The following is a 14,840-nucleotide window of genomic DNA, read 5'->3' on the forward strand; positions in this document are numbered from 1 at the left end:
AGGGGTTTGCTGGCCCGTCAGTGATCCTGCAGAGATCGCTGCTGTCTGTGTGAAGCCGAGATCTGGCCTGCAGCAGGACCGGCAGTGACAGTGACACGGAGCTGGACAGGCAGATAAGAGCTGAGCATCAGTTCGGGAGGTGCAGGCGGGTATCTGGGGGCTGGGGTGGTGAATACAGCCTGGCTTGTGCATGCAGGCAGGGAGAGGCGAAAGGAGAGAATCCCAATCGTCCTTACAACCTTGAACATTGAATAATGGATGAATCACACACCTCTGTGAAGGAGAATGGGGAAACGAAGGTGATTGTTCTCATGGCAGTGCCTTGGGGGGCAGAGATTAGGTTGTCCGTCCTCTCTCCTGCAGCTTGGCGCTCTGAGGTGAGTGCAGGGAGGTCACATTCATTTACAGCCTGAATTTCACCTCGGTCCTTTCATCCTACCCACCCCCATCTCTTGCCCTAAGTGCTCTTATCCCCTCTGGCAAACGAAGAGAGAGAAAGAGTTAGAGAGGGTTTTTCCAGGAGGAGGGAGACGGATGCTGCTGAATAAGCTGGAGACCTGGAAGGATTTGTGGTAGATCAGACTTCTGTTGAGCCAAAGTAAGAGAATAATAAAAACATCTGACAAGCGCACGTCATTTAAAAACCATTTCCTCCTTAACATCAAGCAGACCGGGAGGCCGCTCCAGGGCCGGAGGCAGCGGAGAGAGCTCAGTAAGAGACGGGGCTTGGGGCCGGGTCAGCAAGTCCAGGTTGCCACTAGCCCTCCTTGAGCCTGGCAGGAGCTCCCCAGAGCGCTGCCAGCATCGCGGGGGCTTCTCCTCGGGGTCTGCCTCGGGAGGTGGCCCAGGAACTCAGCCCCGGGTTGCAGCGTGGGTTCATTCCCGTGCAGGAGCATCCCCGAATTCCCCGGTGAATTAATTTCCCCCGGGCTTTTCCCAGGCACGGAGAAAGCTTTTCCCCTTCCTCTTCCTCTTGTCGGTGTGTTCACTTTGCTTTTCAGAAATCCTCGTTCCCACCCCTGGCAGGCACCGTGGGGAGGGGTACCTGTCACCCCAATACACAGGGGACAGACCGCTGCTTCTTAGGGATCTCTGGCCTCGTCTCCTTTGGCTCCTGGTTTGCATCAGGGAGGGCTGAAAAAGCTCTGTGGAAAAGATTTCTCCACAAATGTTGATTGGAAGGATTTTAAACTAAAAAAAAAAACCTCTTAGATATTCTCTTGAATTTATGTATTTAAAAGTTAAATATAAGAAACTAAATTTTTTTGGTGGAGTTTCTTCAGGCTTGTTGTGGTTTAACCCCAGCCAGTAACCAAGTGCCATGACAAGGCTTCTTTTATTTCATTGGAAAGAGCAAACAATGTGGGAGGGTTGGAGGGGGATCTGTTTTCTAGCAAGTTTTATCTCACTGTGACTGAGGGAAGAAAAACTAAGGGAAAAAGGCAAGTGGTAAAGCAGAGGGAGGGAGGGAGGAAGGGAGGAAGGCAGGGCTCTGCCAAGGGGGGAGAGGAATTTCCAGCTGAGATGAGCAAAAGTTGACACAACTGCTGGAGCCTCCAGCAAAATCCCTGTTTACCAGTGGGAGAAGTCTCAGAAACTGCAGATCCAGCATGAGGGGGAAGCACCACTCCCCCAGGAGGGAAAGGCTGAAAACTGGAGAGATGGAAGGTTTCTGAGGTGGAGAAGTGAGGCTCAGGGAGCCCTGCCCAGGACAGCCGAGGGATCCCTCCTCTGCTGAGTGCTGTGCTCATATCACTTTGCTCTTGCCAGGTCTCAGACACCCAGCCCAGAGCCCAGCATGCTGCGCCCCGCTCTCAAGACGTGTCTCTGGCTCCTCATCCTCACCGGTGAGTGCGGTGGCTGCGCAGCGGTGTGTGATCCCTGGGCAGCGGGAGGGGGAGGAAAGGGGCAGGGCCATGGGAAGCACGGGGATGCACAGCACGCTCCGGGCACAGCTATCCCTGCTGCTGCCTCGGATCCACGGGCTGGCTCAGTCCTGTGGCGGGGCAGATGTGAAGTCCCCACCTGTGTCATGGTGATGCACAGCACGGTGGGGGAAGGAGACCTATCCATAGGCAGCATGGCCAGGAGTGCTCAGACCTTCCTTAGCAGACACCCTAGAACCCACATTAGCTGCACACCCCACGGCAGGAAGGATTTGGTTAGATCCCATTAACCCAACAACCCCCCACAGCAGGGCACCAGGGCTCCTGGCTGCACCTGGGCTGTTCACAGCATTGCTGCAAGCCCCTGGAGCTGTCCCCAGCTGTCCCCAGCTGTCCTGCCCACCTGTGGGGACACCAGGGAGGAACATGTCACAGCCCCATTGGGACATCTGGGCAAATGGTGAAGCAGGGAAGCTGGGGGAGACATGGGGAGCCATTCAGGAAGACCTTGCCTGCTCTATTGCTTCCAAAGGATTTCCTGCAAGGTTTTGCTTTCATTCCTTTTTCACTTTCTTGTAAACTGACATTGTTTCAGCCTCGTCTGTGTCCTGTCTGACACTGGCCTTGTGGACAGGCAGCCACAAGAGCAGGGAATTGCCTCCTATCCTCCCTGGGGGTTCTCCACCCAATACGGCCCCAGACAGCATTGGCTGCATTGAGCGCTGCTAAATCCTGTGATGTCTGATTTGCTCTCCAGTAAGGGCTGCAGGAGGCACAGGGAATGAAGGGTGACCCACCAAGGTCTGGACCGGCAGGACATTTCTGAGGAGACCGTGGGTTTGTCAGTGGTGATAACAGAGGGAAGGCAAACCCAGGAAAATGATTTTTCAGTGTGAAGGCTGACACTGCAAAGCAAACACAACGCCATGAGGTGTGGATTTCAGAGGAATTCAGTTTGGTCTCATGTCACTCCTCTCTCAGGTCTGCTGGAGGTAACGTCTGGGGACAGCAGGCTGCACATCGAACCCAGAGACACTGAGCTTGTCCTCAGCCTCCACAGCACCTTCTCCCTGCTGTGCTATGGGGACAGAGAGCTGGCGTGGGAACGGGAGGGGCAGCCCCTCGCTGCCTCTCTGGAGCACAGGGACGGTGTCTTCGTCAGCAATCTCACCCTCAGGAACGTGACAGGCCATCACACCGGGGAGTACACGTGCACCTACAGCCCCGAGCGGGCTCCAGAGCCAGCGGAGAGGAGAGCCCTGTACATCTACGTTCCAGGTAGGGGACGGCAAGTCCTGGCCTGAGGGTTTCCATGGGGTTTAGCAACCAGGAAAAAGAGGGCTTTGACTTGCTCTTCTGTCTCCAAGCACCTGGCCTCCCCAAACCCCTTCTCCAGTAGCAGGAGAGCCCTCATGGCAGGTCTCTCTGGCTGTGGCATGTCCCTGGTGTGCCAGCTCATGGAGGGCACGGTGTGCTGGGACAAGTGGTGGGGAAGCAGAGGTGCTCAGTGGTACTGGGTCTCTCTCACCCTCCCAGGAGACTTTTGGCAAGCACACGGAGTGCAGCTCTACTTTCCCAAGGGAAGTATGGGAAGAAGCATCCCACTAGCATGGAGTCAGGGCCCTGTGGTGGAGTATTCCTGGAGGAGCACAAAGCAGCCCTGGTTAAGCTTCCAAGCAGCTTTCTCTAAGCAATGTCCCCTCTCTCCCACAGATCCCTCCCTGGTTTTCCTCCCTGCAGTCACCTCTGAAGAAGTCTTCATCTTCATCACGGGCTACACAGAGGCTGTCATCCCATGCCGTGTGACCAACCCACAGATGCAGGTCACCCTCTATGAGAAGAAGGTGGAGAACCCCATCCCAGCTACATATGATCCACAACAGGGATTTAAAGGCTTCTTTGAGGATAAGACCTATTTCTGCCGGACATTTGTGGATGACCAGGAGGTGGATTCAGACACTTTCTACGTCTACAGGATCCAGGGTGAGCTGACATTGTCTCAGCACACCTGTGCACCTGCTGTGGCTGTCTCTTCAGGCCAGTGGCAGGAGACGCCAAAGCTCTCCTTGTCTCCTCAGCGATGAGCGATTTGGAGGCTGGATTTAGTCCTGGCTCCATTAGAGAATGGGTTTTTCCTCCAAGTCAGCTCCATCCCTCAGGGAAGACAGTTTCCAGTGGGCCAGTCCATCCAGGGTAAATGGACTGAGTGTCCACTTATCCCTTCATAATTCATTCCTTTCTTCCACCATCCCCACAGTGTCGTCTGTGAACGTCTCCATCAGCGCAGTGCAGACCATGGTGCGCCAGGGGGAAAATGTCACCGTGATGTGCACCGTGAGCGGCAACGAGCTGGTCAACTTCAACTGGGATTATCCCCGCAAGCAGGTGAGTGCTCCACACCCACAGGCTCTGGGCAGCAGCTCCAGCCTCTGCCCAGAGGTGCCGTAGCAATCACCCATCAATATCCCACGGCAGAAGTGATGGGATGCTGCTGCTGCTGCCACACGGGGAGGTTTGATGGGGGGATGATTGGATTAGGACTGTCTGTCTCAGGGGTCCCTAACACGTGCATGTTCCCTTTCCTGTGGCAGCCAGACTGAGGTCTATCTACCACCTTCTCCCTGATCCCTGTGAGCCCAGTGGCAGAACACGTTTTTGGCTCCTCAGACCGTGTCTCCTGTCCCCATTTTGCAGGCAGGGAAGGCTGTGGAGCCAGTGACTGACTTCCTGCCTGGATCCACTCATGAGATCCGCTCCATCCTCATCATTCAGAATGCAGAGCTGGAGGACAGTGGAACCTATGTCTGCAACGTTTCTGAGGGCTACCATGAGAAAACTGACCGGAAGGACATCACTGTGCATGTGATCGGTGCGTTGCTGCCCACTCACCCACAGCCAGCAAACCGCGTGGGCGTCCAGGCAGGATGTCCCAGAGTGACCCTCTCTCCTCTCTCACAGCCTCCAGCTTTCTCCCCTCCTCACTTCAGCTCTTAAGTAACCATGACAACGAGCCAAAGCTCACCTCATGTCACCCCTGCCCACTTCTTGGCTTCAAAACATCCCAGATTTCCCTTCATGGCTTTTGTGACCCTTTAAGACTCTTGAGGGTATCGGTAAGAGCTCCTCTGCACTGTGCAGTGCCAAGGTGATGTGAAGACATGTCTTCCATCTGAGTCTGACCCTCTTTCATGTAATTTGAGGGAAACTGCCGCATCTCCGTTATCTCCACAAGATAACAGCCAGAAGCTTCTGCCCCGTGAGCTCCTCTGCTCCAGTGTGGCTCTGCATCCACACTCCCCTCAGCCTGCAGCCTTGAGGGATGGATCTGGAGCTGCCCCACCACTTCTGGGTGTACTGAGAATTTTGTTCCAGATCCAAGTTTATCCAAAGGGCCAGGGAGAGGGTTGTTCTCCTCTCTGACCCCCCTCTTCCTCTCACCTCAGAGCGTGGCTTTGTGCACTTCCACACGCACCTGCCCAGCACGGTGTATGCCGAGGTCCACAAGAGCCGCACTATCCAGGTGGAAGTGGAGGCTTATCCCCAACCCAGCATTGTGTGGCTGAAGAACAACAAGACATTGACCATGGAGAGCAGCAGCGAGTTCACCATCACCAGCAGGAACCTGTCAGAAACCAGGTATGGGCCCATCATTCCTCACCAGGGTGCAGAGAGGGGCTGATTCACAAAGGAACCTCCAAGCTGCTGGTTGGACACAGTTGGTGGATTGAATGTTTTTCTGTGAGTGGATTCTGAGCTCTCCTCAGGTGGGTGGGAGCTGGTTGCCTCCAAGCACTATCAGTGCCCGGGTACCTGCCCACAGCCATCACTCTGGGACTGTGTCTCCTCCAGGTACCAGACAGCTCTGGTGCTGGTGCGGGTGAAGCAGGAAGAAGGAGGATTTTACACCATTCGGGCTTCCAATGAGGATGATGAGCAGGAGCTCTCCTTCCATCTGCAGATAAATGGTGAGGATGAGCATGCACACACATGGCTGAGGAGAGCGGGAGCAGCCTCAAGGGGTGGCACCAGAACCCTCAGGATGAAGCCCTTACTCCTATAGCTGCAGCTCCAGAGTGGTCTTGCTTAAAGAAAGAGCATTCAAGCAAGAAACACACCTGTGTGAAATATCTCACACTCGGCCTCAGAGCAAGGGGGACAGGGAGGCAGCACAGCACCATCAGCTTGGCCCAAGGTAGTAGATGTGGAGATGATTGTACAGCTGTGATGCCCAGGACTTGCCCCCATGCTCACCCTGTTCTCCAGTCAAGCTACCTGGAGGCAGATTTCCTCCATAAACCCCTCAAACTTTACTCTTTTTGCTGTTCCCTTTCAAAAATAGAACACAATGGACATGGTGAGTCCTACCTCATCCCTAGGCTATGGCAGGGATACAGTAGACTCACATTCCCCAGAGGAACCGTTTTCCCCTTCCATCCTGCAGTCAGAAAGGAAGATTAATTCCCATCACTGTCTTTTGGTTTCAGTGCCAGCTAAAGTGGTGGATCTCAAGGAGAACAGCAGTGCCAGCAGTGGGGAGCAGACTGTGACGTGCTCTGCTGAAGGAATGCCCCAGCCAGAGATCAGCTGGTCTACTTGCAGCGACATCAAATGGTGAGTGGAGGGACGGAGGCCATGAGAACAGCTGGATCTTTATTTATTACAATAACAGGCTATTATTTGTTTTGTATTCCGCCGGCACACGCACCTGGGCATCCCATGGTGGTGCGTGGTCCCTGCCGCCTCTCAGGTGCCTTTATCCTCTCTGGACCAGGTGCAGCACCAAGGGACAGCCCACGCGGCTGCTGGGGAACGAGTCAGCCGAGATCGGCGTGCAGACCAACGCCTCGTACCACGCGGAGCGGCAGCTGTACCGCGTCAACAGCACCCTGCAGCTGCACAGGGTGCACGAGCCCCTGCTCCTCAGGTGCACCGTGCAGAACTTCCTGGGCACCAGCTCCCAGGACATCACTCTGGTCCCACACGGTGAGGGCTGAGACAAGTTTTGAGCCGGTAGTGGGGGGATACACCTTTCTGTGTCTCCAGCCTGGAAACCTGGGTGCTTCTGCCCCAAATGAAGCTTCCTTTGGGTTGCACAGAAAAGATTGTTCCAGCTGGAGTGTGGAGCCCTTATGTCCAATGGCCATGGATATACTCGTCCCACTGCTGGCAGGGTCATCTCTCCAGGGAGGCAAGACAAGCATGAGCATGTCCCCAGTGTCCTGTTGTTAGCCCATGGGTCACTAGATGGTGCCACGGACTTGAACAGCCACACGCTGAATGTCCCAAATATGAGGAAGAATGGTCTAAGCCCAGACCCAGGGCTGCCATCTCTCCCCCAAGCAAAACAGCCCCTCTAGATCTTTTTCATCCTCCCGTGGCCAAACCTGTCCTGAGGCAGAAGCCAGTAACAACCCATCACCCTTTCATCCCCGGGGGGCTGGCTCTGCAAGTGCTGGGAAAGTCTGCCCAGGAGGAGACTCTCCCTACCCAGAGAACAGCTCAGGGTCAATGTCTGGGGGAGGAGTGTGAGGGGACCTCTCTGCACCGCTCTCACCTCCTTTCCCTGGGTGCTCAGGCCGTGCAGGAGTGGAGAAGTCTGACTGCTGTCCCTGTTATCTTTGTAGCCTTGCCGTTCAAGGTGGTCATCATTTCTGTCATCCTGGCCTTGCTGGTCCTCACTGTGATCTCCCTGATCATCCTGATCGTGCTGTGGCAGAAGGTAAAAGAGGAAAGTGTTCCCAGGCTGACACAGGGGTACCCCAGGGTCAGGGTGGCTGGGTCTGGCTGGGTCCCAGCTGCATCAGGATCTGTGGGCCTCCATCAGTTCTGCATGCCCCTGGCATTGCTGGGGTAGATGGGGAATGAGACAACGGCTGTAGGGACCAAAGGCTCCCTAACGAAGTCCAGACACATCCCCCACGCCCTCTCTGACTCCCAGCCTCTCAGATGTCTCTTTTCCCTCTGCTCCCTCCTCCAGAAACCTCGTTATGAAATCCGCTGGAAGGTGATTGAGTCAGTAAGCTCTGATGGGCACGAGTACATCTACGTGGATCCCATGCAGCTCCCTTACGACTCCACCTGGGAGGTGCCCAGGGACAAGCTGGTGTTAGGTAAAGGCTCTGCACAGGTCCCACTGTTGGCTTCCTGAAGTCCTGACTGTCTGGGGGTGAAGAGTTTTGGGTTCAGATCTCCAAAAGACACCAACCCAGAATAAACAGAGATCCCTGGATGTACCATGTGGTCCTGGAACAGGGGAATCATTTAGGACTGTGGTGGGAGGCCAGCTTCCCCCTTTGGCATTAAGCACCGTGTTATTCCTGGCTATCCCACCTTGTAGCTGGCAGTTCTGGAAACCAGCCCCAACCCCAAACACCATAGCTCATGGCCATGCCCACCAGAATGACTGCAGCAAGGCCGGTGTGGTTTCAGACAAGCAGCTTGTATTTTCCAGCCTCCTCTCCTCCCCTCTCCTCTAGAACACTGCCAACTTTGCCTCCTGGCTGTTTCTTTGCAGGACGCACTCTCGGCTCTGGTGCCTTTGGTCGTGTGGTGGAGGCGACAGCCCATGGCCTGAGCCATTCAAGGTCCACCATGAAAGTGGCTGTCAAAATGCTCAAGTGTGAGTTCTCCCCCTTTCCCCAGCCTAAAGCCACAAGACAGTCAGTGCCAACTCTCCCCTCCTTGCCCTGCTGCTCACACTGGCTCTCCCCAACAGCCACGGCCCGCAGTAGTGAGAAGCAAGCCCTCATGTCCGAGCTGAAGATCATGAGCCACCTGGGACCTCACCTCAACATCGTCAACTTGCTGGGGGCCTGCACCAAAGGAGGTAGATGAGCCCTGAGCACCCTCTCTCTGCTTCCTTGGGCTGTGCTTGGTCAGACAACTGTTCTTAGATAGAATAATTCCCATTTTCTGGTTCCAAATGATTCAACCTTCTCCTAAGAAAACCTTGTGGGATTCTGAACACCTTTCTTCCAACCTGATTGAAACTGGGAAGGCACGTGTCTGTTAACTAACCCCCACCTCCCTCCACAAACACAACTTTCAAATGCCAAAAAACGCTCAGTGCCTAACCTGTGGCTTTTCCCTTTGGCCCTGCCTAGACTTCCTGTAGTCTGGTGATATCCTTGTGTGATGGAATTCAGGGCCACGGTGGCCAGGGCAGGGCTGATGCAGGTCTTCTGTCCCACCAGGGCCCATCTACATCATCACGGAGTACTGCCGCTACGGGGACCTGGTGGATTACCTGCACCGCAACAAGCACACCTTCCTGCAGTCCTACGGGGACAAGGCACGGCGAGAGGCAGAGCTCTATGGGAACACCCCCAAGGAGGACCATGTGCACAGGTACCAGGAGAGCAGCTCTCCCCTCCTCCCTGGCGCCTGCCCCATCAGAGAGTTGGTACTCCCAGGAAGGATCCTACATTTCTCCAAGGCAGTGAAATAAACACTGGCTCAGCACTGGGACACGGCTGGCACCTCTCTTACCTTGTTAGACCAGCCCAGGTGCCGAACAGTGACCTCCAAGCAGCTCCTGACAGCGAGGAGTTAGCAAACTGTGTCCTGGAGCCTGAGTTTGCTAGCCCACATGCCAGCTGCTCCATGCCAGAAAGGAATATTTCCTGGCATCGTTAACTTTATTTGCATAACCGTAGCCATGCACTGAGTACAGAGACACTGGGTTTTCCAGCATTTCTTAACCACTGGAGATCTCAGCTCTACATTTCCAGAGCAGGTTGTGCTGTTACCAAGAGTGAGGGAGAAGTGCTACAAGGAGGGCAATTGCACAAGAGGTGCCACAAGGAAAGGGGAATGGTCCTTTATCTGGCTGCCAGCTGTGAGGGATGCAGGCACAGCAGTGCAGAGAAATGGTGCTCTGGGAAGTGAGAAAGCAGCATTTCCTTCCAACATGCCAAAACAATAGTAAAATAGAGCAGTTACACCTCCCCCTGTCCTTTCTGCCTGAAGGCAGCTGAGATCTCCCTAGGCGCTATGGCATTTGCACCCCACTTCATCCATGATGCAGGGCTTCTTTCCCAGCTGTGTGGGACATTGCAGGACTGGGGATGAGGGTCTGGGAATTTCAGACTCACAAATCATTGCCCCCAGCCCTCATGTCTCGTCCTCTCCTCTGGGTCTGAGCAGCCTCTTCGCTTCCCCCCACAGCCACCTCTCCGTGTCTGTCGAGAGCGACGGGGGCTACATGGACATGAGCAAGGACGACTCCCTGGACTATGTGCCCATGTCTGACATGAAGGGTGAAGTCAAGTACGCTGACATCGAGTCCTCTAACTATGGCACCCCCTATGAGCTGGACAGCTACTCCCCATCAGGTAACAGCTTGGCCACAGCGGGAGGGAGAGGTGCTTGTACTCGGGGTGCTGGATGCCTTTGCTTGCAAAGGTCCCTGCTGGGACTCGTCCAGCAGCAGTGGTGGATATCTTCACAATGAGAGCTCCCGGCTCTGTCCCTTTGTTGCTGGAGGAAGAGCGTTCCCCAGTGTGTCCTTCCACTAGTGGAGGCTCGCCAGTGTGCTGGTAACACCAACATCCATCTCTGCTTGCCCTCCAGCTCCGGAAAGGACAGACCGGGTGACGCTGATAAATGAGTCTCCGCTCCTCAGCTACATGGACTTGGTGGGCTTCAGCTTCCAGGTGGCCAATGGGATGGAGTTCCTGGCTTCCAAAAATGTACGTATGCTGGCTGGTCTGTGGAGTCTGTAGTGGTGGTGGCCAGGAGTTTTCTGCCGTGTCCTGTGGTCAGCTTCCTCCCACTGTCCCTCTGTCCGTGCCAAGCGGCCTTGCAATTGAGGAGATGCTGACCACTTCCCTTTGGAAACACAGTCCTGTAGAACAGCATGACTGTATTTGCATGTGACAGCTAACCCTGGCTCACACTGAGCTTCAGACCTCAAATTCCCTGACTCTGTGCTCCTCCTGAGCCGTGTTCAGCACAGCTGTGGCGTTATATCATCCCTGTTTACTGAGATGACCAAACAGCATACAGGGAGCTAAAGCACAATGCACTCTGCAGCAGAGCAGCTACTCTTCCTAGACACCCTTATTGCACTGCATGCTCTGAGCACCCCAGGACTCATCAGAAATGCTTGTCTAGTGGAAATTAAGCCACCATGGAGGACTAGGCTCTGGCAATTCCTAAAGTCTGGTTTAGCCCGGGGCAGGCAGTAATATAGCTGGATTGTGTAAAACATCACCCAGGGCAGAGCTAACAGAAGGCGTCAATGGCATCAATGAAGAGAGAAATTCCTGGCTCTGTGCCCTCAGCCAGACAGTCTGGTCCCTAAAAATGCATGGTTAGTGCTCCCGCAGCAAACGTCAGAGCTGTTCATACGGAAAACATCCACCATGCTGGCAAACTAGGAGACACAAGCCAGGCTGGTGTAGCTCTGATGTCTTCAGGCTGCTGGGTTGGATTGCCCAAAGAGAGATGGAGACATCCCCTCCCTCCAGCCCACCAAGCCCCCTCGCTTGGTCTGGCCCTGGCAATTCCCTCTCTGCTGGGTTGTTCACATTCCCCCTGCTGGATCCGTATGGCTGTTGCTGTCGTGGAGGCAGCAGTCCAGGCAAACAGCAAAAATGTGATAGCTCTGCTAGTGGTCAAGCCCTGATTGTCCCCAGAGGTGAGGAGATACCTAAAATGATGTGACTCCTGTCCCTGCAGCCCCAGGAATGGGTTGGTGCTGGGGCTGGGCTGTGTTCTCAGGCCGTGACAGTGCTCTGTGTCCCCCCACAGTGTGTGCACCGTGACCTGGCTGCCAGGAATGTCCTCATCTGTGAGGGGAAGCTGGTGAAGATCTGTGACTTTGGCCTGGCGAGGGACATCATGAGGGATTCCAACTATATCTCCAAAGGCAGTGTGAGTACCAGGAGCCTTGCAAGCTCCTTCTTCCCAGGGCTCTGGGCCTGGCACCCCCCTACATAGCCCCCTGTGATCCATCAGTGTGCCCAGAGGTGGTGACAGGGCAGGACTCACAGGAGATGATGTCAACAGCCAACCATCCTTCACTTTGTTTGCCCTGCACAGTGTGAAGTAGCAGAATTGCATGCCCACATCTCCTGGCCCTTTACAGAAGAACCTGAGCAGTAGCAGGATTGGACTGTCCCCTGTACACTGTCCTGATTACGGCAGCAGTGCTGCATCCTGACAGCACTGAGTGTGGTCCTGAGCTTCAGGCAGGAGGAAGACAAGGTTAGGCAGCTTGGTAGGGCTGTAGTGACTCACTGACCACTCTGGGAAGAGATTCACAGGATTCTGCTCTAACCACTAGACCACAAGTTAAGAAGAAGTGTCTTCTTGCAAGCAGCTGCTTTCCTGAGAGATGTCTCCAATCTTTTGAGGCAGGAGAGGATAAGGCTGTAATTGCTTTGTCAGAAAGCACTTCCCTGCGATTTCAACAACAAACGGTGCACTCCAGCCCTGAGGCATTTGTGAATGTCCAATCCTAGGCAAAGCAGGCCATGTAAGTCCCAGAGAAACTGAGGCTGAGGGAGCTGAGAATAGAGACAGGTGCCTTAAACCCCAGTCTTTATCTAATCTACAAACTACTTCTCTCATGCTTTCTCCCATGTGCTGTCTAACAGGTACTCAGAGCTTGGTCAGGGGGACCCTCCACCAGAGGGTTTGGGGTTTTCAGTCCAGCCTTGACATAGTTGGTTTCCTGTCCAAAATGGGAAATGAAACTGAGCCCCTTTGCAATCCTTCCTGGGGATTATTTTGGTATTCATTGTGCAAGCAAATCCCAGGAGCAGCACAGCCAGTGCTGCCTGCAAGCTTGACCAAGTGAGGCTTTCTTTTTTATTACTCTGCATGAGTAAGAACAGAAAAGAAGCTGCATGTGTCCTTTGGCTCTTTCCTGGTCACCCCTTAGCCCCCCTCCAGCCTGATCTCAGGTTTCCAAAATCAGGTAGGCCTGGACTTCCCTCAGGAGTCTTTGGTCAGGTTGTGCAAAGTGGCCTCAAGAGCGAGGGAAGAGAGAACACACACTGTGAGGAGTGTGCATTCATCATGCCAGGCTGTGATGGAAGTGGATACAGCACACCCATTCCTTCCTCCTGCCTGCTGGGTCTGTTCTGCACAATGGAAGAGGCAACTGGTCCCTCCCAGAACTGACTGACAGCAGATATCAACAGAAGTGTTGGACTCACAGGCAGATCTGGAAGATCTTCTTTGCTTGTAATTTGGGTGTCAGGCTCTTATCTGTTGAAACAAGTGCTGTGGGTAGAGCTGACTCTCTTCTTGTTTCATTTTTGATTCTTTCTTAGACCTTCTTGCCCCTTAAGTGGATGGCACCAGAGAGCATCTTCAACAACCTCTACACCACCCTGAGTGATGTGTGGTCTTTTGGGATTCTTCTTTGGGAGATATTCACTCTAGGTAAGTGCCCTGGAGATCGTGGTGGTGTCTGTAGTTCTGATAACATGTTAGCAGGGCCCCTTCAAAAACAATAAAAATGCATTTCTAACCCCCAAGTTCCTCCTTTACCAGTCAGAGTAGCACTTCATTCCCTGTCTCCTTCTTCCCCATGCTCACGTTGCATTTGGAAGTGAAATGAAACTGGAAAGGTAAAGAAATAAGAAAACCTTGTTGGCTGGAGGGTGGCAGGTAATTCTCCAGCCTAATTCCTGCTCTCCCTTTACCCCCAGGAGGGACTCCATACCCTGAGCTGCCTATGAATGAACAGTTCTACAACGCCATCAAACGTGGCTATCGGATGTCCAAACCCACCCATGCCTCTGATGAAATGTATGTGCTGTCAGCGTGGGTTTGCCCTGGGTGTGCTCTGCACACTACAGAAGCATTTCTACCTGTTTTCCTCACCTAACTCAGTGCTCTCCCTTCCCTCTTGGCAGCTACAACATCATGCAGAAGTGCTGGGAGGAGAAGTTTGAGATCAGGCCATCCTTCTCACAGCTGGTGGTGCTTATGGGAAACCTCCTGGTGGATTGCTACAGAAAGGTATGTCCAAAGCACCCTGTGCTGGAGGGACAAAAGAGGGTCAGTGCCTAGGTGAGGGCTCTCAGTCAGGGTTTGGAGACCAGTTCAGGGCTGCAGTGCCAGAGGATTTTGTTGTGACCAAGGCTGCATTCGTTGGAGCAGACAGTGAAGGTGGTTTGGGCATCCCAGGAGCATTGCTGAGACAACTGCATCGCCAGACAGGCAGCTGGCAGCTCAGCAACTGCGGAAATCAGAACTGGCAGGAGATCAAAATCCTGCCTCCAACTGTTTGGCGTTCTGGAGCTGTGAAGTTGTGCCACTGATCTCCCCCTGAGGAAAGGTTGATGGCCTATCTTTGTTGGAGTAAGGGCAGCTGCACCCAGCTAGAAGATGCCAGCTCCTCTAGGAAAACCCTGGCAGGCAGGAAAAGGAAACACAAGTGCATTCTCCCCACTCACAAGACTTTTCCCTTTCTTTGGTAACTCTGCCCTGCGAGAGCAGAGGTACCAGCAGGTGGATGAAGAGTTCATGAAGAGTGACCACCCCGCTGTTGTCCGCACAAGACCCACGATTCCTGTGCTGAACAACGCCCGCCTTGCTGCCAGCTCCCCCACCAGCAGCATCCTCTACACAGCCGTGCACCAGAACGGGGGCGAGAATGATTACATCATCCCTCTTCCTGACCCCAAACCTGAGGCCAGCTGTGACCTCCCTCAGGAGGCCTCCGTCAGCCGGGCCAGGTAAAACATTGCTTCTGAGTGCTGGACTTTCCCCCAGCTGTCCGAATCTGAAACGGGGACCTCGAGAGAAAATGGGGATGCTCTCTTGAGGCACAGACTGGGGGTTGATACTCTGGGAGAGAAGGAGGGCAGTGTCACCAGAACTGAGGTGCTGTGACCTGCAGGGATGGAGATGAACCAGAGGAGCTGGGACATGAGCTAAGATTGGGCACAATGTCACATCCCTGCACATCAGCCAGCACAGCTGAGGACAAGCAAC

General features: G+C 54.2%; 1 protein-coding gene across 3 annotated transcripts in view; it reads left to right on the forward strand.

Annotated features, from left to right (window-relative positions):
* PDGFRB (platelet derived growth factor receptor beta) overlaps nucleotides 1-14,840 on the forward strand; it is a 31,582-nt gene that overhangs the window by 11,433 nt on the left and 5,309 nt on the right. For 2 of the 3 annotated variants that reach the window (XM_040078123.2, XM_058422482.1), the window contains exons 2-22: nucleotides 1,771-1,847; nucleotides 2,868-3,164; nucleotides 3,600-3,869; nucleotides 4,144-4,271; nucleotides 4,581-4,755; nucleotides 5,330-5,522; nucleotides 5,736-5,851; nucleotides 6,371-6,497; nucleotides 6,658-6,869; nucleotides 7,511-7,605; nucleotides 7,864-7,996; nucleotides 8,401-8,505; nucleotides 8,602-8,712; nucleotides 9,080-9,233; nucleotides 10,053-10,219; nucleotides 10,458-10,576; nucleotides 11,640-11,762; nucleotides 13,169-13,280; nucleotides 13,550-13,649; nucleotides 13,757-13,862; nucleotides 14,343-14,581. In XM_040078123.2, coding sequence (XP_039934057.1) covers nucleotides 1,799-1,847; nucleotides 2,868-3,164; nucleotides 3,600-3,869; nucleotides 4,144-4,271; nucleotides 4,581-4,755; nucleotides 5,330-5,522; nucleotides 5,736-5,851; nucleotides 6,371-6,497; nucleotides 6,658-6,869; nucleotides 7,511-7,605; nucleotides 7,864-7,996; nucleotides 8,401-8,505; nucleotides 8,602-8,712; nucleotides 9,080-9,233; nucleotides 10,053-10,219; nucleotides 10,458-10,576; nucleotides 11,640-11,762; nucleotides 13,169-13,280; nucleotides 13,550-13,649; nucleotides 13,757-13,862; nucleotides 14,343-14,581 — 3,131 coding nt within the window. In that variant the 5' untranslated portion in view covers nucleotides 1,771-1,798. Of the gene's footprint in view, nucleotides 1-1,602; nucleotides 1,678-1,770; nucleotides 1,848-2,867; nucleotides 3,165-3,599; nucleotides 3,870-4,143; nucleotides 4,272-4,580; nucleotides 4,756-5,329; nucleotides 5,523-5,735; nucleotides 5,852-6,370; nucleotides 6,498-6,657; nucleotides 6,870-7,510; nucleotides 7,606-7,863; nucleotides 7,997-8,400; nucleotides 8,506-8,601; nucleotides 8,713-9,079; nucleotides 9,234-10,052; nucleotides 10,220-10,457; nucleotides 10,577-11,639; nucleotides 11,763-13,168; nucleotides 13,281-13,549; nucleotides 13,650-13,756; nucleotides 13,863-14,342; nucleotides 14,582-14,840 lie in introns of those variants that run through there. The other variant, XM_040078124.2, reaches the window with a different exon arrangement.

Source organism: Hirundo rustica, chromosome 14 (genome assembly GCF_015227805.2).
Source record: "Hirundo rustica isolate bHirRus1 chromosome 14, bHirRus1.pri.v3, whole genome shotgun sequence".
Taxonomy (NCBI): domain Eukaryota; kingdom Metazoa; phylum Chordata; class Aves; order Passeriformes; family Hirundinidae; genus Hirundo; species Hirundo rustica.